We start from the raw sequence: 23,537 nt of genomic DNA on the forward strand, positions 1-23,537 counted from the left end.
TGCTGGCATTCCTGATGGCAATGGCAACAGCATTCCCAACTGCATACACTGGCCAGTGCTGTTGAGGAAGGGATGTGTAGGTGGCGCAGGCAATTGAACATGGGCATTAGAAATGCTTGCAAGCTGGAGAAGAACACACAAACAGACAAGTGCATGCAGGTGTGGGGATGGAAAGAGAGGAACCTGATAATGTATGAAAAAGTTGCAGACTGCCCACTTTCCACCCCCATTTTGGCTCAGCATGAGTTTCAGAGAGATTTTTCTGAAAATGAAGTTAGTTCAGAAGTAGAGTCAGGTTTGGGGGCGTGCCCTGGAAGGGACATCACAGGAAGAGGTGGAGTTTTGGTTCAGTGTGCCCCGGAAGTGACATCACTTGACCTTTGACCTGGAAGTGACACTACAGGAAATGACATAATTCCTGGCTCCACCCCCAAAGTCTCCTGGCTCCACCCCCAAATTGTAGTGGGCCACGAAGAAGAAGTGTAAAAATAACCAGACCACGGGAAAGAAAAGTTTGAGAAACCTGCTCTACAGGATTGTGGGAGCTTCAAGAAAGGTGAGGAATGTTTGGCTGACATAAACTATGAGAAGAAGAAGGAAAAAGCTTTATTCTTCATCAGGCAGCCTCCCCTCCCAAACTTTTAGTTTATTTTGCTTGCAAGGGCTTCCTGATCCTCAGACAGGAATTTCAGGGAAGCAGCAGGATGCCCGAGGAAGGGAAAGGTGGGGAAGCATCTGATCCACCAACACCTACTATGAACTCTTCCGGTGGATCCAAACCAATGTCAGTAACAGATTGGTCCCACTTTACATTAAGATGTGTATTTGGAAGAAGATGATGCCCTACACAATATGCATCCTCATTATCTATGAGTGTGTAAAAAAAACCCCAACAACCTGAGAAAGGGTTGGAAAGCTCTGTGCACAAAATGGAAAACCATAGAACACATTTTAAAACAGACTTGCATTTTTAAAATTCAGCTAGGGTATTTCCTTTCCTAGACTTTATAGTTATGAATATGTGTGGGCTAAGTTTTCATGGCCCTCTTATATATTAAGAAGTTTTATTATGACATCACCAATGATGTTTTTGTCATGCTGTGAAAAGGAAAGAATACAGCTTTGACTTTGACAACTTTATGGACAGCCATCAAGGGACACATTTTCTCAAGAATATGGCTTCCATTTAGAGTCTAAAATAAGAGTATCTAATTATTCGTCTGTCAGAAGATTCTTTTTGAGTTCTAGAGGAAGAATTTTACCTTTTTTCTAGAGCAGAAGTTGATGATGATGATGTCATCCAAGGACTAGGGTTGTCAGTCCCCAGCTGGTTGGTGGGGAAAACCCCTCCCCTAAACAGGGACATTTTGCAGCAGGGACATTGCACAGGGGATTGTCTGGTTTTTCAGCAAACTTAATTTAACCATAGAGTTTGCCCCAAAAAACCAGAGCATCCCCCACGCAACATCCCTGACATGATGACATCATTTCTGGGTGATGTATCACATTGGGGACATCAAACAACACCCCTGCCCACCCTCAGAACACTCCCTAACTCCCCCCTCCGTTGAACCAGTGAGGAGATCAGACAAACCTACCAAGGACTCCTATTTAGGGTTACTTGGCAGTGGAGCAGTCAGCTGGAGCAGAGAAACAATATCTGTATCCTCAGCTGAAGGATATCTGCAGCAGAAGTGTGCTGACAACTGAAATGGATTGGCATATCCATTGGCCAGGGGCAATGCTTGTGAAGAGAATGTGTTGATCCATGTAAATGACTGTAACACTGTGGCTCCATGAAGAAATTTCTATTCATAAGAGAGAGTGGATGAAGGCTAGTTCTAGATTTGGCGAATATTCTCCTTCTCTTTTGAAATTGTTGTTTTATTGACCTGTGGACTTACCGTCTCTTTCCTGCTATTGTGGAGCGATTGTGACCATAAGCAGGGCGAGTTTAAATACACTTAAAAATGTGTGAGCTGTGAGAAGGAATACTGAAGCTTTTTAAAGAGACAGCATTCCAGGGGACTACGGAAGCTATTTTACATGGACTTTAGTAGTTGCATTGCATACATTGTATTTACATATGATGTTATGGATTTCTACATGTTAAAAGATACATAGTTATCATTTAGAAGGGTTGTTTATTTCGGTGGAATTTTTTTCTGTCTCTGGAGAATATGACTACTTTGAAGGGAGGATTCTATGGCCCCACCGTCTCCTGGATCCACCTCCAAAGTCTCCAGGTATTTTCCAACACCAACCTGGCAACCCTAAATATATATGGTAGTTAAAGGAATGCCCCAATGAATAGGGGCCAACCATTTAGGCCTGTGTGTGTGTTGGGTCTGTATGTTAATGACTACAGACATGGATATAGCATTAGACTTATTCCCTTATATCACATCTAGCCAGTACTTGCTTAATGTATCCTATTTATATAGTTGAGAATCACGCTGGTAATCACCACCGCTTGTGTATTTGTTTTTAAAAATCTGTATCCTACTTTTCCAAAAAGTCCAAGGTGGCTTAAAATAATTAAAATATTTTTTAAAAAAACTCATTAAATCATGTATAGAATACAAATAATTTAAAGTTATCAACAGCAAATATAAAAATATAATTTCAAGTAGTATGAAAATAAATAGCAGAAATTGCTAAGCTTTACAGAAGCAGATAAAAGTATAAAAGATAAAATCAGAGGTGAGAAAATCCAAGTCATCTGAGACAGGGGAAGTAACAAATATCTTGAAATTTAGCCAGAAGCCAACTGTGACAAAAATGCCTTTGCCTGGTAACTTAACAATTAAGCCAGTGCCAAGCTGATGGCTCACTGTTTGCCACCACAGAAAATGCTTTTCCCCAGTAACCATGAGCCTCAACTCATCTGGCACAGCTGGCAGGGCTTTTGGAACTGGACCTCAGAAGACAACCTTTTCTGGACATGGCTGGCAGGGCTGTATGGAAGAGATGGTCCATCATATATTGTGGTGCTTCACAAAGAAGAGGTTTGAGTTATTAATTAATTAATTCATTCATAGATTACCTTTTTCACTAAAACTCAAAGTGGATTACACAGTGTAAAACAAGCAAACAGTGTGAGATATTTAATAAACAGGGCAACAGGACTAGGATTACAAAAAATTGGAAAGAATGTAATAAAGTATCAGACATGATAAATCAGGACCAGCACTTTCAATTGTGCTCAGAAATGCACTGGTAGCCAATACAAAGCTTTCAAAATAGGTGATAATTTGCGGTTATGAAGGAATTTCTTCCTAGGTTAGATTATATAATAATCTCTTATATATGATTCTTTCTCTATAAAGTGGAGTTTGATTGTGCAATGTTCTGCTAATTAGCTGCGTACATTCTTATGGCAGTCTAATTTTATTTGTATTTTTCTCCATCATGTTGCAGGTTTTCAAGGCAAGAGCCATTCAGTGGTGGTTTGCCATTTCCTGCCTCTGCACAGAGAACGTATTTCTTGGTGGTCTCCCAACCCTGCTTAGCTTCCAAGATCTGACAAGACTGGGCTAGCCATCCAAGTCAGGGCATGGCAGTTTATAGCTTGGCTCTACTGTAGAGTGAATGCCTTGTTTCTCTTCACCACTAGGGTTATCTGTAGGGGGCTATATAAATACCAGCCACAGTTTGATTTAGCACGATGAATTCTGTGACTAGCCCTTGCAGTCTGCATGGTTCTACAGAAATGCTATATTTCTTAAGGGCTAATTCTGTGCATGTTTATTCAGAATTAAGTCCTTCTGAGTTCAATGAGGTTTACTCCTAACTGTGTTTAGTACTACATTCTTATGGATCTTATTTCTGTGTAGGTTAGCCTGTGGTAGAAAGAAGTTTTCAATGTCATTTGAAAATTCTGTCCCATTACCAAGCCCTTCCTGATTGTTACAAATTATCATATATCTGTCTACAAATACAGGTCGATGTATTCCTTCTGTTTAAGAGATAGCAGGCATATTTCTCAAGCCATTTTCTTCATTGGTTGTTTAGTGTCAGCCATTCTATGTGGTCAAGATTGAAAGCTTTTATTGCGGCTTGCCATCATTCCTCCAAAATCCACATACCAAAAATATGATCATTCTCTGTGATTCATCACAGAAAAACATAGTTGGTAACCTCCTTTTTAAATTTTCTACAAGAATGTCCTTTTCCCATTGCCAAGTTCTTTGCCAGGAAAGCCAGGAAGTTGTCCATCCTTAGTCAACAATGAGCAAACTCCTGTTTTCCTAGCACCAACCCCCTTCCTTCCACACACCCATGCAGTAGGCTTCACAGGGCTGTTGGAGTCTGTAATTTACCATCTTAGACTGGTAATGTGGCTTTAGATGCCCTGGTTTTGCTAAGTCATTATCTGGAGGGAACACTTTGTCTGTTTTGCAAGAATCTTATTTTTTCCCCTTTCTTTCTGTTCCCCTTAGTGTCACTAGTTTTGCTTCAGAATACTCTAGGCTGAATTAAAGCCAGTTCTAAAGAAAGCAGGAGATCACTAGTGTGTGGGCTGAATTTTTCAGTTTCAAAATACTTGATCCAGAAAACCTAAGGAATGAGAATCCCACACTCTGGTTTCCTAATGTTTGGCTAGGAACACAGACTCTGCCTATTTTCAGTGAAAATTGATAACTTGACACCCTTTTACAAACCAAGAGATGCTGGCCCCAAAAACTGGAATGGAGGATAACCATATTTTAAATTCAGCTGATTAGTCTACTTTGGTGAACTCGGACATTTCTGTCATAAAATGTTCAAATATTTCATGGCCACAGAGGAGGAAAGCATTTCTAAGACTCAAGTAAAAGTTTAAATCCAGTAGCACTTTTAAGACCAACAAAGTCTACTTCTGGATCCATGAATGCACACGAAAGCTTATACCCAGAATTAAACTTCGCTGGTCTTAAAAGTGTCACTGGATTCAAACTTTGTTCTGCTGCTGAAGACCAACACAGCTAACCACCTGAATCCATCAAGTAAAAGTTGTTAGATGGTGGTTTTTTAAAAAAAATCTTATGTTACCTACTGAAATTGTGCCTTTTTGATACAGGACTGTGAATAAGTGTTTTTATGAAGATAAAAAAAACTTTGCTCACAGTACTAAGAATTTTCAGAATTATTCACCCATGTTTCTATTCTATTCTCCTATTATGTCTACAGTTTCTTGTAACAAGAATCCACCAATCCCCAGTTGGGGGCAGGGGATCCCCTGATGGCCCTCCCCCCATTTCAGGGTTATCAGAAAGTGTGTGGGGGAGGGAAATATCTGCTGGGCACTCTATTATTCCCTATGGAGACTGGTCCCCATAAGGTATAATGGAGAATCAATCTGTGGCTATCAGGGGCTCTGGGGAGGCTGTTTTTGAGGCAATGGCACTGAATTTCCAGCATAGCATCTGGTGCCTCTCTTCAAAAAGCCCCCCCCCCCCAGTTTCAAAAATATTGGACCATAGGGTCCAATTCTATGAACCCCAAAAGAAGGTGCCCCCATTCTCCATTATTTCCAATGAAGGGAAGGCTTTTAAAAGGAGTGTGTGGTCCCTTTAAAAGTGATGGCCAGAACTCCCTTCAGAGTTCAATCATGCTTGTCACAACCTTGCTTCTGACTCCACCTCCAAAGTCCATAGATATTTCCTGAGCTGGATCTGGCAACCCTATTCTTGTTAAATACTAGATTGTCCAGAAATAGCATGGGAATAACAAGTTTTATCAACACCATAGAGACATCTAGGCAGAACATTAGCACAGAAGCTAGTAATGAAAACCTTATCCACTTTGCTAATGAATTTCAGTTCTGGTGCCTTAATTTGTAGTTATTCTTCAAATTATTCTGGAGTAAACCTGGGACATATATTAATATTGCCACCACAGGGACACCACTGAAAACAGCCTTCATATGGCAAATTATCACCAACAAACAGAATTAACTGTCAAGCGAATCTCCAGGGTCACATTAGGTCTGTCTGTACTTTTTCTATAAGTGGTTAGGAACCTGAGGAAGACTGACAACATGTTCCATGGGGACTGACAACATGTTCCATGGGGAAACAGTTCTATGTGTTATGGCTGACAATGGGGAGACATTTGTGGTAGCATCCCTGTGGCAACTGCAATGTATGTTTGGCTCCAGTTCTCACCTTATGAACAAAGATAGAATATTCAGGTTGATAGGATATTGTAGAGGGTTGTCCTAATTTGGTCTAAGCTTGTCAGGGCTTGGGAGCTAAACAAGGGTGACCATTGTCAGCACTTGGATAGGAGACCACTAAGAAAGACTGGGGTGCTTTGCAGAGGAAGGCAATGGCACCTCTGTTCCTCTCTTGCCTGGAATATGCTGTGGATGGGGTTGCCATGATTCATTTGCAACTTGATGCTGCATTCTTTTTCTAGCCAAGGTAGCCTGCTCCAGCCAGAATAATAAAAGAGTGGCACCTTAAAGACTTTCTAATCTATTATGGCATAAGTTTTTGTGAGCTAGAGTCCAATTTGTTTGATGCATAAAACACTACTACAGTATCCCACTACTACAGTATACAGCATACTACAGTAAAAAGTTGCCTTTGAACCACAAGGAAAGATGGGGTATGAATGTTTTAATAAATAAATAAAAACAAGTCTATAAAATTTAGTAGTTCATGGTCCCACATATACCTAGGGTTGCCAAATTCAGCTCAGAAAATACCTGAGGACTTTGGGAGTGGAGCCAGGAGGCTGAAGTTATTGCTTTTTAGTTGAGAATAAGATGCATTATCTACTCTATTGCCTGCATAGAAAAGTCCTCCTTCAGTTTTGCATAGTTTACATAAAGCCGGAGAATGGGAGTCTTCCTGATTTCCTCAAATAAGCTGTTCCATTAGGTGGGGGCCACAGTGCAGGAGGCACATGTACAGACAGTTGTAGATTTTTGCCATTTTACAGGTTGGCACCTACAGAAGATCCTGCTCAAATGAGTGAAGCTGTCCTGCGGAGCATAGCAGGGGAGATGGATGGTCTCTCAGATCCAAGGTCATGTGATATGTGATAGAGAATAATTTAAATTGAGCTTGGTAACTGATGACTCCAAAATGGGAAACAAGATGATTCACCAGAGATTATATATGTTTAGGTTAAAAATATAAGCGACCAATCCTTCCCATCCACTCAATATGGTAGCCTTAATAAAAAAATCCTTATTACTATATCTCAGGGGTGGCCAACGGTAGCTCTCCAGATGTTTTTGCCTAAAACTCCCATCAGCCCCAGCCATTGGCCATGCAGGCTGGGGCTGATGGGAGTTGTAGGCAAAAAACATCTGGAGAGCTACCATTGGCCACCCCTGCTATATCTGATATAGACCACACACATGGAAGCTATTGGAAAGTGGCATGCTTTTATTTTGGGTTGCTTCTCCATAGTATTGTGGTGCTTCTGTGCCTGAGGTTGTCCTTATTTTTCGGGTGACTTTTCCACATTTACTCTGCTATAATGTTTTGGGAAAGATGACAGCAAAGTCTGAGTGGCACCCATGTTAACAGGGAAGTCCGGACTTTCTGAATTCCACCTAAACCCACATCATTTGACCCAATCCTCCATGGTGGCTATTTCCCCACACTCTTTTAAAACTTATGCAGTTCAATATCATTATAGCATTGTTGTTGTTGTTCAGTCACACAGTCGAGTCTGACTCTTTGCGACCCCATGGACAAAGTCACGCTAGACCTTCCTGTCTTCCACCATCTTCCGAAGTCTGCTCAAATTCGTGTTACATCAGTAACGCTGTCCAGCCATCTCATCTTTTGCCGTCCCCTTCTTCTTTTGCCTTCTGCCTTTCCCAGCATCAGAATCTTCTCCAGTGAGTGCTCCCTTCTCATTTGGTAGGCAGTATTTGAGCTTCAGCATCTGACCTTCCAGTGAACAATCTGGGTTGATTTCCCTTAGGACTGACTGATTTGATCTTCTTGCAGTCCAAGGGACTCTCAAGATTCTTCTCCAGCACCACAGCTCAAAAGCATCTATTCTTCTGCGCTCGGCCTTCCTTATGGTCCAGCTCTCACAGCCATACATTACTACTGGGAATACCATCAGTTGCTTCTTGACCTTTATACAGGTTTCTCAGGAGACATGTGAGGTGGTCTGGTACTCCAATCTCTTTAAGGACTTGCCACAGTTTGTGATCCACACAATCAAAGGCTTTAGCATAGTCAATGAAACAGAAATAGACGTTTTTCTGATACTCCCGTGCTTTCTCCATAAGACTTCTTTCTCTACTTTCTCCATCCCATGCATAATTTTGTAAACCTCTATCATGTCACCCTGCAGTCGACGTTTCTCCAAGCTAAAGAGCCCCAAGTGTTTTAACCTTTCTTCATAGGGAAAGTGTTCCAGACCTTTAATCATTCTAGTTGCCCTTTTCTGCACTTTTTCCAATGCTGTAATATCCTTTTTGTGGTGCGGTGACCAGAATTGTACACAGTACTCCAAATGAGACCGCACCATCTATTTATACAGGGGCATTATGATACTGGCTGATTTGTTTTCATTTCCCTTCCTAATAATTCCCAGCATGGCGTTGGCCTTTTTTATTGCAATCGCACACTGTCTTGACATTTTCAGTGAGTTATCTACCACGACCCCAAGATCTCTCTCTTGGTCAGTCTCTGCCAGTTCACACCCCATCAACTTGTATTTTTAGCTGGGATTCTTGGCCCCAATGTGCATTACTTTGCACTTGGCCACATTGAACCTCATCTGCCACGTTGATGCCCACTCACCCAACCTCAACAGATCCCCTTGGATTGCCTCACAATCCTCTCTGGTTCTCACCACCCTGAACAATTTAGTGTCTTCTGCAAACTTGGCCACTTCACTGCTTACTCCCAACTCCAGATCATTAATGAACAAATTAAAGAGCATGGGACCCAGTACCGAGCCCTGCAGTACCCCACTGCTTACCGTCCTCCACTGTGAAGACTGCCCATTTACACTCACTCTCTGCTTCCTATTACTCAGCCAGTTTTTGATCCACAAGAGGACCTGTCCTTTTACTCCATGACTCTTGAGCTTACTAAGGAGCCTTTGATCAGGAACTTTATCAAAAGCTTTCTGGAAGTCAAGGTAAACAACATCTATCGGGTCCCCTTTGTCCACATGTTTGTTCACTCCCTCAAAGAACTGTAACAGGTTCTCTTACAGAACCCATAACTTGTGTTCATCAATGTGCCTATTCATTCTGTCCTTGATAATGCTTTCTACCGACTTTCCCGGTATTGAAGTCAGACTGACTGGCCTGTAATTTCCCGGATTTCCTCTGGAACTCTTTTTAAAGATGGGGGTGACATTTGCTATCTTCCAGTCCTCAGGAACGGAGGCAGATTTTAATGAAAGATTACATATTTTTGTCAGGAGATCCGCAAGTTCAACTTAGAGTTCTTTCAGAACTCTTGGATGTATGCCATCCAGACCAGGTGACTTATTAGTTTTTAATTCGTCAATCAGTTGTAGGATCTCCTCTCTTGTCACCTCAATTTGACTCAGGGCTTTCAACACGCCTTCCAGAATTAGTGGTTCTGGAGCGGGCAAACACTTCTCATCTTCCACAGTGAAAAATGCATTCAGCTTCTCAGCCATTTCCTATTCTCCTTCAGTAATCCTTTTACCCTTGGTCATCCAAGGGCCACACTGCCTCCCTGGCTGGTTTCCTGCTTCCAATATATTTGAAGAAATTTTTATTGTTGGTCTTTGTTTTTTGCAATATGCTCCTCATAGTCCTTTTTTGCCTGCGTGATCACAGTCTTGCATTTGATTTGCCACAGCCTGTGTTCCCTTTTATTAATTTCACTTGGACTAGCTTTCCACTGCTTAAAGGAGTCCTTCTTACCTTTTACAGCTTCCATTACTTTGTTTGTTAACCATGCAGGCCTTTTCTTATACCTGTTTGTGCCTTTCCTAACTTGTGGTATATATTTTATCTGAGCTTCGAGGATTGTAGTTTTGAATAGCCTCCAAGCTTCCCCAAGGGTTTTGACTGTATTTACCTTTCCTTTCAGTTTCCTCTTCACATGCCTCCTCATCTTAGAGAATTTACCCCTTTTAAAGTCAAACGTGGTTGTGCTGGTCTTTTGGGGCAACTCCCTATTTATAGAAATGGTGAAATCAATAACGTTATGGTCACTGCTCCTAAGTGGTGCAATCACTTTTACATCTCTCACCAAGTCTTGGGTATTACTTAGGACCAAATCCAGGATCGCCCCACCCCTGGTAGGTTCTGTGACCATCTGCTCCATAGCACAGTCACTTAGAGCATGTAGAAACTCGATCTCTTTCGCTCGACCTGAACACATATTGACCCAATCTGCGGGTAGTTAAAATCACCTATTACGACACAGTTTTTACATTTAGCCACTATCTTTAATCCTTCCATCATATTATAATCATCCTCTATCTTTTGATTTGGTGGGCGATAACTAACTCCCATAGTTAAATTTCCTTTTGGGCCCTCTATTTTGACCCAAATCATTTCTAGAAGGGAATCTAATTTTTTGACCTCAGTCTTACTGGACTGTATACCCTCTCTGACATACAGAGCCACCCCACCTCCAATCTTTCCCTCCCTAGCCTTCCGATATAATTTATATCCAGGAATCACCGTGTCTTACTGATTCTCCTCATTCCACCAAGTTTCTGAAATTCCCACAATGTCTATGTTTTCCACCAACACTAAACATTCCAACTCACCAATTTTACTTAGAACACTTCTAGCATTTGTAGACAAACATCTATAATTTCCCAGGCAAGTTAGGCCCGCCACCTTCCTCCTGCTGCCTTGAGACTTTGGCAGACACTCCATACTGTTTGTCACTATCTCAGTGGACAACTCTGATCCATTACCCGGTAGAAAAGTAACAGCTAACCCTTCATCTCTTTGAGAGGAGTCCTCCTGAACCAGACATTCCATCTCCTGTCAGCTTTCCCCCAAGATTTAGTTTAAAAACTGCTCTGCCACTTTTTTGATTTTAAGCGCCAGCAGCTTGGTTCCATCTGGGGACAAGTGGAGACCATCTCTTTTGTACAGCTTACGCTTGTTCCAGAAAGCATCCCAGTGCCTAACAAACTTAAACCCTTCCTCACTACACCATTGTCTCATCCACACATTGAGACTTCTAATTTGTGCCTGTCTCTCCAGCCCTGCACGTGGAACAGGTAGCGCTTCTGAAAAGGCTACCTTGGAGGTCCTGGCCTTAAGTCTCCTGCCTAGCAGCCTAAATTTTTCCTCCAGGACTTCACGACTGCATTCCTCCACATCGTTGGTGCCAACATGCACCACGACCACTGGCTCCTCCCCATCACTGTCTATCAGCCTATCTACAACACACGTAATGCCCACTACCTTCGCACCAGGCAGGCAAGTCACCATACGGTCAGTATGCGGTTTTGCCACCCAGCTGTCTACTTGCCTAAGGATCGAATTACCAACTACCAAGACTCCCCCTCTCTCCCTGCCCAAGGATGGTTCCTTGGCACGAAAGGATACCCACTCACCAACTGAAGAAGAGGTCCCTTCTGAGGGCACATTCCCCTTATCCTCAACATGGTGCCCTGTTCCCTCTCGACCCTCATGCTCCCTGGCAGCAACAGGGCTGCCACGTTCAGAGTGGGGCTCATCTAATACGTCCCCGAGAGTCTTCTCCAAGTGCCTAACTGACTGTCTCTGCTTCTCCAGGTCACTCACCTCGGCCTCAAGGGTACGAACTCGTTCCCTGAGGACCAGGAGCTCCTTGCATCGAGCACACACCCAAGACTTCTGTCCTGTGGACAGATAGTCATACATGTGACACTCAGTGAAAAACACTGGAAAGCCCCCACCCCCCTGCTGGCATTCTACCTTCATGATAGCTTTTTAAAAATATACAGTCCCCTTTATATCCTGTTTGTTTATGTGGCTCCACTCCTGGAGGGTCTACTTACCTTATTGGGAACACAAGGAAAATAGGGATCTGGGTTCCTGGTCCTTACACAGCCCCCAGGCTAAGAGCCACAGACCAGGAGCCCTTTAGCTTGCACCCTTTGGCTTGCACCAAAGGCTCGCGCTTCTGCAAGGCGCAGCTTAATAATACAAAGAGGGTGGGGGCCTCAGTCTGCCCCAGGAACACAGCCACTCCTAATCAATCCGCAACAATCACCTTCAGCCCACTCAAACCAAACAAACAGCAGTTCCCCAGCAACCACAAACTCAGAATTTTCAGCAGTCACACAGTCACACAAACTCAGAAATTCTCAGCAACATCCCCAGCTGTTTAGAAAGCCAAACTTCACCCTTATAGCACTTCTTATCTGCTCTCTCTCAGAGCTCTCTGAAATGAAATGAAATGTAGGATGTAATGGTTCAGCTCTCTGAACTGTAGAATGTAATGGTTGTCTTGAGTTAAAATTTAAAACTTACAGGTAGAAAAAATTATATATTAGGTTTGAAAGGTAGAAATTTAATAGTTATATTTACTGCTCTTTTTCTTTTTTGGTTAATGTTTCTTTGTCTTATGCTCTCCCCAATTACCCTTTTTTTTTGCTTCTGTATCCCTACATTATTCCCCCTCTTATACTGAAACCTAATTTTAAAAAAAATGAAATCTAAAAAAAAAAAAGTCACGAACCTCCGTCCATAGTTCTTCAGGCATTCTATCAACTCTAGTTCCTTAAACCTATTCTTCACCTCCACTGTATATTCATAAGGGATATGATCAAGGTCAAACCTGAATGGCCTAATGCAGGGGTGGCCAACGGTAGCTGATGGGTGGCCAATGGCTGGGGCTGATGGGAGTTGTAGGCAAAAAACATCTAGAGAGCTACCATTGGCCACCCCTGGCCTAATGGCTTCCCCAGTTTTCTTCAGTTTAAGCCTGAATTTTGCAGTGAGTAGCTCATGATCTGAGCCGCAGTCAGCTCCAGGTCTTGTTTTTGCTGACTCTAAGGAGCTTCTCCATCTTTGACTGCAGAGTATATAATCAATCCAATTTCTGTGTTGCCCATCAGGTGATGTCCATGTGTAAAGTCGCCTTTTAGGTTGTTGGAAGAGGGTGTTTGCTATGACCAGCTTGTTCTCTTGACAAAACTCTATTAGCCTTTGCCTGGCTTCATTTTGTTCTCCAAGGCCAAACTTGTCAGTTGTTCCAGTTACCTTTTGACTTCCCACTTTGGCATTCATATGAACATATGAAGCTGCCTTATACTGAATCAGACCCTCGGTCCATCAAAGTCAGTATTGTCTACTCAGACTGGTAGCGGCTCTCCAGGGTCTCAAGCTGAGGTTTTTCACACCTATTTGCCTAGACCCTTTTTTGGAGATGCCAGGGATTGAACCTGGGACTTTCTGCTTACCAAGCAGATGCTCTACCACTGAGCCACCGTCCCTCCCCAATTCCAGTCCCCTATGATGAGGACATCTTTTTTTGGTGTTAATTCTAGAAGGTGTTGTAGATCTTCATAGAACTGGTCCACTTCAGCCTCTTCTGCATCTGTGGTTGGGGCATAGACTTGGATTACTGTGATATTGAATGGTTTGCTTTGGATACAGACTGAGATCATTCTGTCATTTTTGAGATTGTATCCCATTACTACCTTCCTCACTCTCTTGTTAACTATAAGGCCACACCATTTCTTCTACGGGACTCTTGCCCACAATAATGGATGTAGTGATCCTCTGAGTTACATTCACCCATTCCTGCCCATTTTGTTTGCTGATTCCCAAGATGTCGATGTTCAGTCTTGCCATCTCTTGTTTGACTACATCCAGCTTACCTTGATTCATAGATCTTACATTCCACATTCCAATGCAGTATTGTTCTTTGCAGCATCGGACTGTTCTTTCACCATCAGACACATCCACAGCTGAGCGTCCTTTCGGCTTTGGCGCAGCCACTTCACTCTTTCTGTGGTTATAGTGCATTATATCACTATAATAATATATCAGATTCTCTGAATTCTCAGCTTTTATTCTTTAAAAAGTCTCAAGCCCTTTTTTATTACAGAAGTATACCTTTCCCCTTATATCTCTGCAATGGAAGGGATTTATGAAATCTGGAATTCAAAGAACCCAATACGCAGGTTGTTCTAATCCACTAACAATACTCGCTAATTTACTAAACTAATGGCATGGGGGGCGGGATGGTTCCTGCCAGAGGACTGGGGCAGAAAAAAAATGTATGGAAACCTGTCATGTGAAACTCCTGTTTCTGCTCTGTCACAATAGTGACAGGGAAATTACATAAACCCATCGCTGTGTAGAAAACACTATAAATGCTAAGGGCCATCAAACTCTCTTGTCAAGCGCTGATATTTCTCAATAATCAGTCTTTTGTTTTAAATCAAAGCTGTTTTATTGTTAGAAACTCGGAAGCTTTACTAAGGACACAAGCCTTGGGAGTAATGACGTATACAAAGTTACACAGTTGCTATATAGGATATCTTCAAAGGTTACATTACAGATGCATACTTGAGTCACGGGTTCAAAGGTTGCTAAACACTATCTCTTTTATTATTAAGGAATTTGGGCTATTAAAAACATCTCCCATTCTCACACTTCTCTAGCATTAGATAAGAGTGTGTGAACCTGTGGGAGAGGCGACTTGCAAGTGGTACCAGTCAGGCTGTAGCATAAACATCCTTGGGCTAGATGGATTTATTACTTGCCCAACGGTTGTAAATAAGGGGGAAGCAGTAAAGAGCCAGTGACCTGCTCTTTGTCTAAGGAACCATCATATTACAGAAATAAGCGCTCTTGACATACTGCCCCCCCAAGCCCTTCTTCGGGGTTTTGAAGGATATTTAGCATAGAATTGTTTAATCAGCACTGGCGCTCTCACATTTGAGCTAACGACCCATTCCTCGTGTGCTGTTGAGAAATGTTTCCATCTAATCAAAAAATACAATACACCCCGCTTCAGCTTAGCATCTAAGATTTCTTTTACTTCTGATCCCCCACTGGAATAGGCTTGGGAGCTTGGGTTCAGGGGTGCCAAGGCGTGGCTCCAGGATCCCTCTGAAGCAAACTGCAATGAAAGATGGGATGTATCTTACTAAAAAGTTTGGGTAATTCAAGTTCTACTGTCACTTCATTGATTACCCGTTTAATACAGATTGGTCCCAAAAACTTGTATGCCAATTTTTTTTAGAAGTTTGTGGTAGAGGCAAGTTCTTGGTAGAGAGGAACACTGTATCTCCCACTTTAAAATCCCAAGCGGGTGAATGGTGCTTATCGTAATGCTTTTTGTAATTCTCTTTAGCCAATTCCAGATTTTCTTGGATGTTGTTCCAAGCCTTCCCCAATTCTCCCCACCATTGCTGAAAAGTTGAGGATCTTTCAGGCATTGTTCCTCCTGGTAGTAGTGGAAAAGGTTTCCCTTCATACCCATTCACTACCAGAAAGGGGGAGGATTTGGTGGAGCTGTGTATGCTGTTATTATATCCATATTCTACAAATGGAAGCAACTCTGCCCAGTTAGATTGCTGATAGTTCACAAAGCATCTTAAGTATTAAGTTTTAAGTTCTTGTCTAGGAGCTTGCGGAGTTCTGCTTTTTCAGCCCACCCCATGGAGTATAGTTTAGCTCAAGGGAGGCTCTGCCCCGGAATTAATTCTATAGCACAGTCCATATCTCGATGGGGGGAAGCTCATTCGCTTCTTCACTAAACACTTGTTTTAAGTCTCGGTACTTATGGGGAATTGATTTCACCGCTTCTATAGTGAGGCATAGCTTTTCATTTTTTGGGGGGGGGGTGGTTCCGGACCCCACTCCCCGTTCCATTGGTGGGATTCTCATCTCCCGTCTCTAAAACCCATTTTATGTTGGGTTCATGTTTTGCCAACCATCCAACTCCCAGGACAATATCCAATGATGATGATGGGGCCACAACAAAAATTTCTGTATCCCAGGGGTCTTCTATTCCCATCGGTACCCCTTCGGTTTGCTCCGTACAGGGTTCCCCTTCATCACTGTCCCATCCATTTGCTCAAATTGTATGGGGTGGGGGAGCGGACTCGTAGGGAGTCCCAGAGCTTCTACTAATTTGGGTGTGATTATGTCTCTGGTACACCCCGAAACTAGTAGTGCTCTGGCATGTATAAAACATTTGAGGTTAGAATTTAGTAAAGTCAGTGGGATGAAAAACAAGGTTCCTATAATTTTCACCCTCAGTGGTGCCGTTAATTCCACGACCTGCTGCTCGACACCTCTCAGTGCAGGTCGCCCTCATTTCCTGCCAGTTGCACCCACCCTACCAGCATGGTAGGGCAAGCCTGTTGGAGGGCTCGATCCAGTACGCTGGCATTCAGGCCCCTCTGGAGCTGCTCGATCTTCATTTGTTCATTCCACCCTCGCACTTGGGCCGCACTGGCTCTGAATTCAGCTGCATACTCTCGCACGGCTTTGGGCCCCTGTTGTAGGTACCTCAGGGTGGTCAGTGCTCGAGTCTCTTGCAAAGGATCTTCGTACTGCGTCAGTAGGGTGTCATAGGAACTCTGCTACCATGTCTAGTTCAGGGCTCCTGGTTTCGTACCATCTCTTGGCAGCCACCTTCAGTTTCGAGCCTAAGTAATCCACTCTGCTGAGCTCATCAGGGAAGGTATGCCTCCAGTAGAACATAAAGCTGTTGGCTTGTATTGAAAAATACTCTCTCCAGCTCACAGCCTCGCCCATAATCTCGCAGCAATGGCTGTCCCAGCAGCTGAGGTTGCTGGGGCAGCGGCGGTGGTGGTGGTTGCCCCCTCTTTGTGCCAGTGGCTGCAATGCCCGGTCTAAGTGCCTCCTCACCTCTTGGGCTATGAATGCATTGTTGGCTCGCATTTCTTCTCTTAGATCTTTGGCCATCTCTGCCATTTCTAATCTCATAGTTTGGAGGAGGTCCCGCGGGTCGGGGTTCTGTTCCTCCTCCTCATCTGGGAGCGGGTCGGGGCATTGCTCTTCCCGACCATCTCCCCCGCTTGCCTTCGAGGCGCCCTGGTCGCTGTCGTCTCCCACCCGTGTGCGTAGGAGGGGCAGTGCCACGATCGTCTCTCTCCGAGCAAGTGCTTCGTCCATTAGGCTGGTGGACCTCTGGGGGCCCCAATCCATCGAGGTAATAAATAGCCGCTGTATGTGCAGCGGAGACCCTCGCCCGGTTGGCCTATTGTTTTAATCAGCAAAATTCTAATCATGGTATCATTACTTACTAATGAAAGAGGTATCATAGCTTTTAAAAGAGGCAAAACTTACCAGCAGAACAGAATCACAATATTAAAAAAGCAGCAATAGACCATATTTAAATATACATCCTTACAACCTGTTTCAAAGAGTTGGGATCCTATCATGGCATGGCACAATCCTGTATATGTGCTGTTGAACTACACTGGGTGGTTGTGATGTTTCAAAAAAGTTGCAGTCATATTGGTCCACACAAAATCCAAAACAAGATATCTGAATAATATCTTTTATTAGGATCACTCAGTGTGGCAGGGAACACTGTAAAAGTTTTTGAGCTCAACAGCTGTTCATCAGGCATGATGTTACAAAATGTAAAAGCGTAGAGAGCAAAATACTTAGACCATGATGCTAAGGGCTGGTCTTGGTGGCATCCATTAAGATACCAGCAAATGTGATAGGTCAGAGCAGTCAGGGAGGCCCTTTCACCATAAACAAGTATCCCGGATCTTGCAGAAACCAGCATATGACAGAAGAATGCAACAATAGTTCACTTTGCAGCTCCTAGTCTCTTGGGCATGGAGGTACATGCCCCCCCTCCCAAACCGGCAGCAAGCAGCCATGAAATTGTAACGGGGGAGAAGGACTACACAACTTGCAGCCAGTGCCTGTGCTGCAAGAACATTCTGGCAGGGGAAATTTTGCCGGGCTGGAATGGGTACAAGTCTCCTCCTCTCTAATGCCACGCCCGGCCTAGAATTGAGTATCAGAGTAGACCATACCTTCTCCCCGTTCCACCCCCTCCCAGGAGGAGGGCCCGGGCCAGGCCCCGCCTCTTACGAAAGGCTGCCTCTTGTACATTCGTTGCTGACAGTACAGCCGGGAGGTTTGCAGGGGGAGGGGAGGCAGCTTTGCTAAGCTCCGTGCTGCTGTTGGGGGCGGATTCAGCCTGCTGCCCGGCTGTGAGTCCCTTTGCCTCTACCTCCCGCTTGCCGAGCCCCTTGTTTCCCTTCCTGCCCATCCTTCCCATCCCCCGACACATGGAACTGCTTTGCAGGCAGGAGGTGATCCGGGCTAAGCGGGACCCGCACTTATTAGGTAACCGGCGCGTACTGCAGAATCTGCTACGCCAAGAAGAGCGCTACAGCCCCAACGTCTCTTACTTCCAGTGCGTGCAGAAAGAGATCCAGCCCTACATGCGGAAGATTTTGGCTTTCTGGATGCTGGAGGTCTGTACAGGATCTCTGAAAATCTGGCTTCCCCCTCCCGCTTCCTTCGAGCCCAGCGAGCACGTTTTTTCCTTACGTCTAATCCTAAAGGCGCCCTTTTTGCTGTGCTTACTCGGAAGTGACTCTCATTGATTTTAAGCGGGCTTACTTCCAAGCAAGCATATTTAGCATTGTACGATTTGTACCGGAGCCGATGCATGCTTACTCAGAAGTAAATCCCACAGAGAGTATTGGCATTCCCATCCGAAGTAAGCATGCATTGGGCTGAGGCTTTAGTTTCTAGCTGGTGGGAGACAAGCGACAAGATCAATTGCGGGAGATTCCGTCGCTCTGACAACAGGGGGTATTCTTTTACATCTGGGGAGAGTTGTGTTGTGTGGGAGGGGGATTTAAGGGGGTTGTTCACTGCACGAAGCCGTGTGCTGTAAAATGGAAATTCGTAGGCCCCTGGGGGGGGGGGGGCGGACGGGGACGTGCAAGATTGAATTATAAGAGGTCTTTTCTACGCAGGCAATAGATAGGGTAGTACTGTACAAAATTATTCACAAACTTACTTGGAGAAATTATTAGGAACTGTGGTCTAGACTCTATACTACTTTGTAATTTTTTTATCATTTAATGTGACATATCATACTTTGCTTCAGGTCTTTTTTTCTTTTCTTTTTTTAATAATTCTGGTTGGTTCTACACCCAAATCCTATTCCAGTGATTATGCAGTGCCCCATCCTGTTGATTGTACTGACTCACTCTGTGTAACCGCTGTGAGTCCCAGTGAAAAAGATGGTGGGCTATGAATAACGTAAATAAAGTAGATTGTGTGAAAACTGGGTAAAATTCAGACTAGGTCGATGTGCCTTCCAGTGTCATCCTTCTGTATTAAGAAAAGCACCCTATTAGCACTGCAGGGTGGGGGGAGAGACCCTATTAAGGGTGTTATGAACCTTTACCAGGCAACCTGTAGGGGGCTCTACTCACTGGTCATGTCCGGTGATGCAGATCACTGGACTGATAAATTTGTCACTATTAATTGCAAACTTTCAAACTTGAGTGCCAGACTGCAGAGGGGGCGGAAAGGGAGAAAAAGAGTACCAAGCTAAAAAATTGCTTGATCTATTTTAAATAAATGCATTGACATGCAATTTATAAAATCATTTATTTAGCATGGCAAGCAGAAATACTGCAGATAGTATTTATAAAGCAAATCCAGCCCTTAATTTGTTCTGGCTGGCTTGTAAAATAGCCATTCACCCAGTCATTTGTAAGAAGCCACTTCAATAACTATATGCAGGAAAGTATTTATAAATTGGAAACAAATGGGAATTTAAAAAAAGTCTGACAACAAAAGTAACATGGGGAGGGGGCTATTGATTTTTTTTCTGAGTTGAAGAATATACTTGCTTTCAAGTCAAAGATAATTTACTGAAATGCATATGAATTTCAAACTAATTATAGAGGTTGGTATTTTAAAAGCTATATAGCAACAACTGTGTGCAAAAGAAAACTATCTAGTTGGCAATCCTTAGGACATAGAAAGGTTGTGTGACAAAGATCAGTGAGCTCTGCAAGTGGGGAAAAAGTGCAACATTTTACTTATTAAGCCAACATAATTCAGTATAGACAAAGTCTTGGGAACCCTGTCTAGTCAGTGGTCAGAATGAAGGACTTGGTGTAAGGGCGTTTTTGATTCCACAAGTGTTCATGGTTAATACACTGACATCATTTGATGGTTTCCTCCCTGCAAGCACCATTCATTTCAGTAGCATATACACTGAGACTGGGTTTGTGACATGCTGCTTGCAGGAGGAATAATTTTTGAAAATTGAGCTGATTTCTGTGTTCTAAATCTGAAACATGTCTAACTTGGGTTCAGTGGATGCCAACCAAAATAAAATGTCTTCTCTTCTGAAGGAATGAATCAATTGGGTCAAATAGGTTCAGTTTATGGTCAATATCTCTGGTGGTTTAAATGTCTCAAGAGAGGCAGGTACACATGAACGCTGCCTTATACTGAGACTATTGATCCATCAGGATCAGTATTGCCTGCTCTGACTGACAGCAGCTTTCCAGGATCTCCAGAGACCTTTCATGTCACCTACTATCAGATCCTTCTAACTGGAGATGCCAGGGAATGAACTGAAGACCTTCAGTGTGCAAGTGAGTGCTCTGCCACTGAGCCACAACCTCACTCAATTCTACAAGATACCCATTTTATAGAAGAACTCACTGTTTTATCCTCCCTTCAAAAATGAAGAAGTAAAATCTGCAGAATTAAAAGATTTCACCATCCACCCAGAAATTACCATATATGTTTAATATGAAAATTGTCTGACAGAAAATGCTTGTGTCAATTATTCCTTGTTTGTTTGTTTGACTTATATCCCCCCTATCCTACAATTGGGCTCAGGGCAGTCCACAACATAATAAGATAATAAAACCAATACAATCCAACAATTAAACAATTTAAAATAAGATGGCACTAACACACTTATAATCCAAATCTCCTTCAGTAATTTACAGGCGATGGTAAGTAACCTGAATTGTAGAAGTTTTTTTTAAACATATGGTGATAGTACCCTGTTGTACAACAGTGCCCCATAAGTAGTAAGCAGCATCTGGGCACTGGACAGGTACTAGAAAGCAAGGGAGGCCAAGATGGTTTAATGCCTGCCACCTCACCCAAAATCCTGGTGGAACAGCTCCATCTTACAGGCCCTGCAGAACTGTAAAAGCTCTGGCAGGGCCCTGAATTCAAGTGGAAGCATGTTCTGCCAGGTTCAGGGGTGAAAAAGCCCTGGCTCTGGTTGAGGCTAAGTAGACATCAGGAGATGTTGGGCTACAGAGTGCAAGACTCTCAGGTGGTCTGGGTCATTGAACATATGAAGCTGCCTTATACTGAATCAGACCTTTGGTCCATCGAAGTCAGTATTGTCTTTTCAGACTGGCAGCAGCTCTCCAGGGTCTCAAGCTGAGGTTTTTTCACACCTATTTGCCTGGACCCTTTTTTGGAGATGCCAGGGATTGAACCTGGGACCTTCTGCTTCCCAAGCAGATGCTCTACCACTGAGCCACCGTCCCTCCCCGGATTGTCTGGATCTCTGTGGTCGTTTTCGCACTCACCTCCAGCCGGCGTGACCCCCCTCTTCACCGTGCAGGATCTGCGCGGATTTCGCACTAAATGCCGCAGAGCAGCCTTTTGCGCCGGAAACTCCCGTCGCAAAAGCCGCGCAAATGCCAAACTGCTTTTTGGCGATTTACGTTTGAGCGGCTTTTGCGACGGGAGTTTCCGGCGCAAAAGGCTGCTCCGCGGCATTTCGTGCGAAATCTGCGCAGATCCTGCGCGGTGAAGAGGGGGGTCGCGCTGGCTGGAGGTGAGTGCGAAAACGACCTATGATATCTTGAGAGTTTGTTTGGCTAATACATAACTTCTGTGAAGAAATGAACTGTTTCCATTTTACATGTGAGTAAGTGTGGCTCAGTCACTTAGCCAAGTTTTCAAAAAGCCTGTGACAGAGCAGGGAGCTGTATCTTGATCCCTGTTTAACATCTTAAGCACCTGTATGCCTTGCTTCATTCTTACAGAAGGACAAAAGCATTTTGACAATGCATATTTTTGAAACTTTTGTAAAGCAAATGATTGCCTGATTTATAAATTTCCTCTCTTTCTCTGGATTTTGTCAGGTTTGTGAGGAACAGAAGTGCGAAGAGGAAGTTTTCCCCTTGGCTATGAATTATGTGGATCGCTACCTGTCTTGTGTCCCCACTCGCAAAACCCACTTGCAGCTTTTGGGTGCTGTCTGCATGCTTGTGGCCTCCAAGTTGCGAGACACCATGCCACTGACTGTGAAGAAAGTATGCATTTATACAGACAATTCTATCACACCATGCCAAGTTTTGGTAAGCTCTTTCATTATGAGATTCCATCTCTGAGATTCCTTGAGAGTTAGCTTTTGCAGAAGAGGCAAAATGTGATTTAAAACTGCCATTGATGAAGTGTAGATACCAGAGCATTATGACCACATACAATAGTAGTTCCATCCAGCAAAATAAAGTTCAGGCATAAGCTCATCTAGTATATAAAGCAGAGGTATCAAATGTCTGGCCCACCTAGGGCTTTAATCAGTCCCATGGGGCTCTTTTCTTCCCCTTCCTACTCCACCTGTCCTCACCCTTTGAAACTCTGGGGCTGCTGAAGTCCCTTGCTCTTTCTGCCTTGTCTCTGATGGAAAGAAAATCTGCAATGGATTTTCCATTAAAGTCTCTGTGCCCTGATGTGCTGCACTGTGTTTCAATAGAGTGGCGATCAGTTTCAGTTTTCAGCATTCCTATAGTCAGCTGAAGCTCATACTTCCTGGAGTTGTGTCCTTGCAAATGAAGAGTTGATGCTTTGAGTCAGCTTGTCTCTGCTGAATGGACCTGAGAACTGGTGCCTAATGAATACTCTAACCTGGGAACCCACAGCCAAAGGGGGATATTACAGTGGAGAGCCATTGCCAGTCTGAGTAGACCTCGGGGTGGGTGGGTGGGGAAGCAGTTTGTAATGCCCAGCCATTTCGTGTTTTCCTAGACAGAGCATTTTATCTTTTCAGTTTCTACTGTGATCTTTGTGCTTTTTCTCAATGTTTTATTTTTAAAATTGCATTGCCAAATCGCACTAGTCCACTACCTTTCCGCCCTGAGCCATTCGTGGGAAGGGCGGGATATAAATCCCAAATAAATAAATAAATAAATTTTAAACAAAATATTGCAAGACTTTTAAGCATGTTTTAAGTAAAAAAAATCTTTATCGTGTTTGTCTGTGTCCTTTATAAAGTTTATATCTCTGCTACCTGGCATTACGTTTTATGACATGCATGGCCCAGCCCCACAAAGTCCCATTTATGTCAGATCCAACCCTCATAACAAATGAGTGACACCCCTAACTTAAATCTCCCATAGCTGTCTTTCCCTGTACATGATACTCTGGATTTTTCCTTTACAGGGGGTTGAGTTATGATGCTTAGCTTGATTAGCACACCAGATCTCAGACTAAGCACTCATTTAAAATGGCTGCAAACATGGGATGCTTTGGTAACCTTGGGCCAATATCATAGCCATTGTTGTCCATGGAAGCAACTTAACTTACAGACTGTCACTGTTTTTAACATAGGCAT

The 23,537-nt window shown here is 43.5% G+C and overlaps 1 protein-coding gene across 2 annotated transcripts in view; it reads left to right on the forward strand.

The window, feature by feature from the left end:
* Positions 1-23,537, forward strand: part of CCND3 (cyclin D3) — a 96,655-nt gene that overhangs the window by 54,014 nt on the left and 19,104 nt on the right. The window contains exons 1-2 of one of the 2 annotated variants that reach the window (XM_060231417.1): positions 18,030-18,387; positions 22,066-22,281. In XM_060231417.1, coding sequence (XP_060087400.1) covers positions 18,199-18,387; positions 22,066-22,281 — 405 coding nt within the window. In that variant the 5' untranslated portion in view covers positions 18,030-18,198. Of the gene's footprint in view, positions 1-18,029; positions 18,388-22,065; positions 22,282-23,537 lie in introns of those variants that run through there. The other variant, XM_060231418.1, reaches the window with a different exon arrangement.

Source organism: Heteronotia binoei, chromosome 2, assembly GCF_032191835.1.
Source record: "Heteronotia binoei isolate CCM8104 ecotype False Entrance Well chromosome 2, APGP_CSIRO_Hbin_v1, whole genome shotgun sequence".
NCBI lineage: Eukaryota > Metazoa > Chordata > Lepidosauria > Squamata > Gekkonidae > Heteronotia > Heteronotia binoei.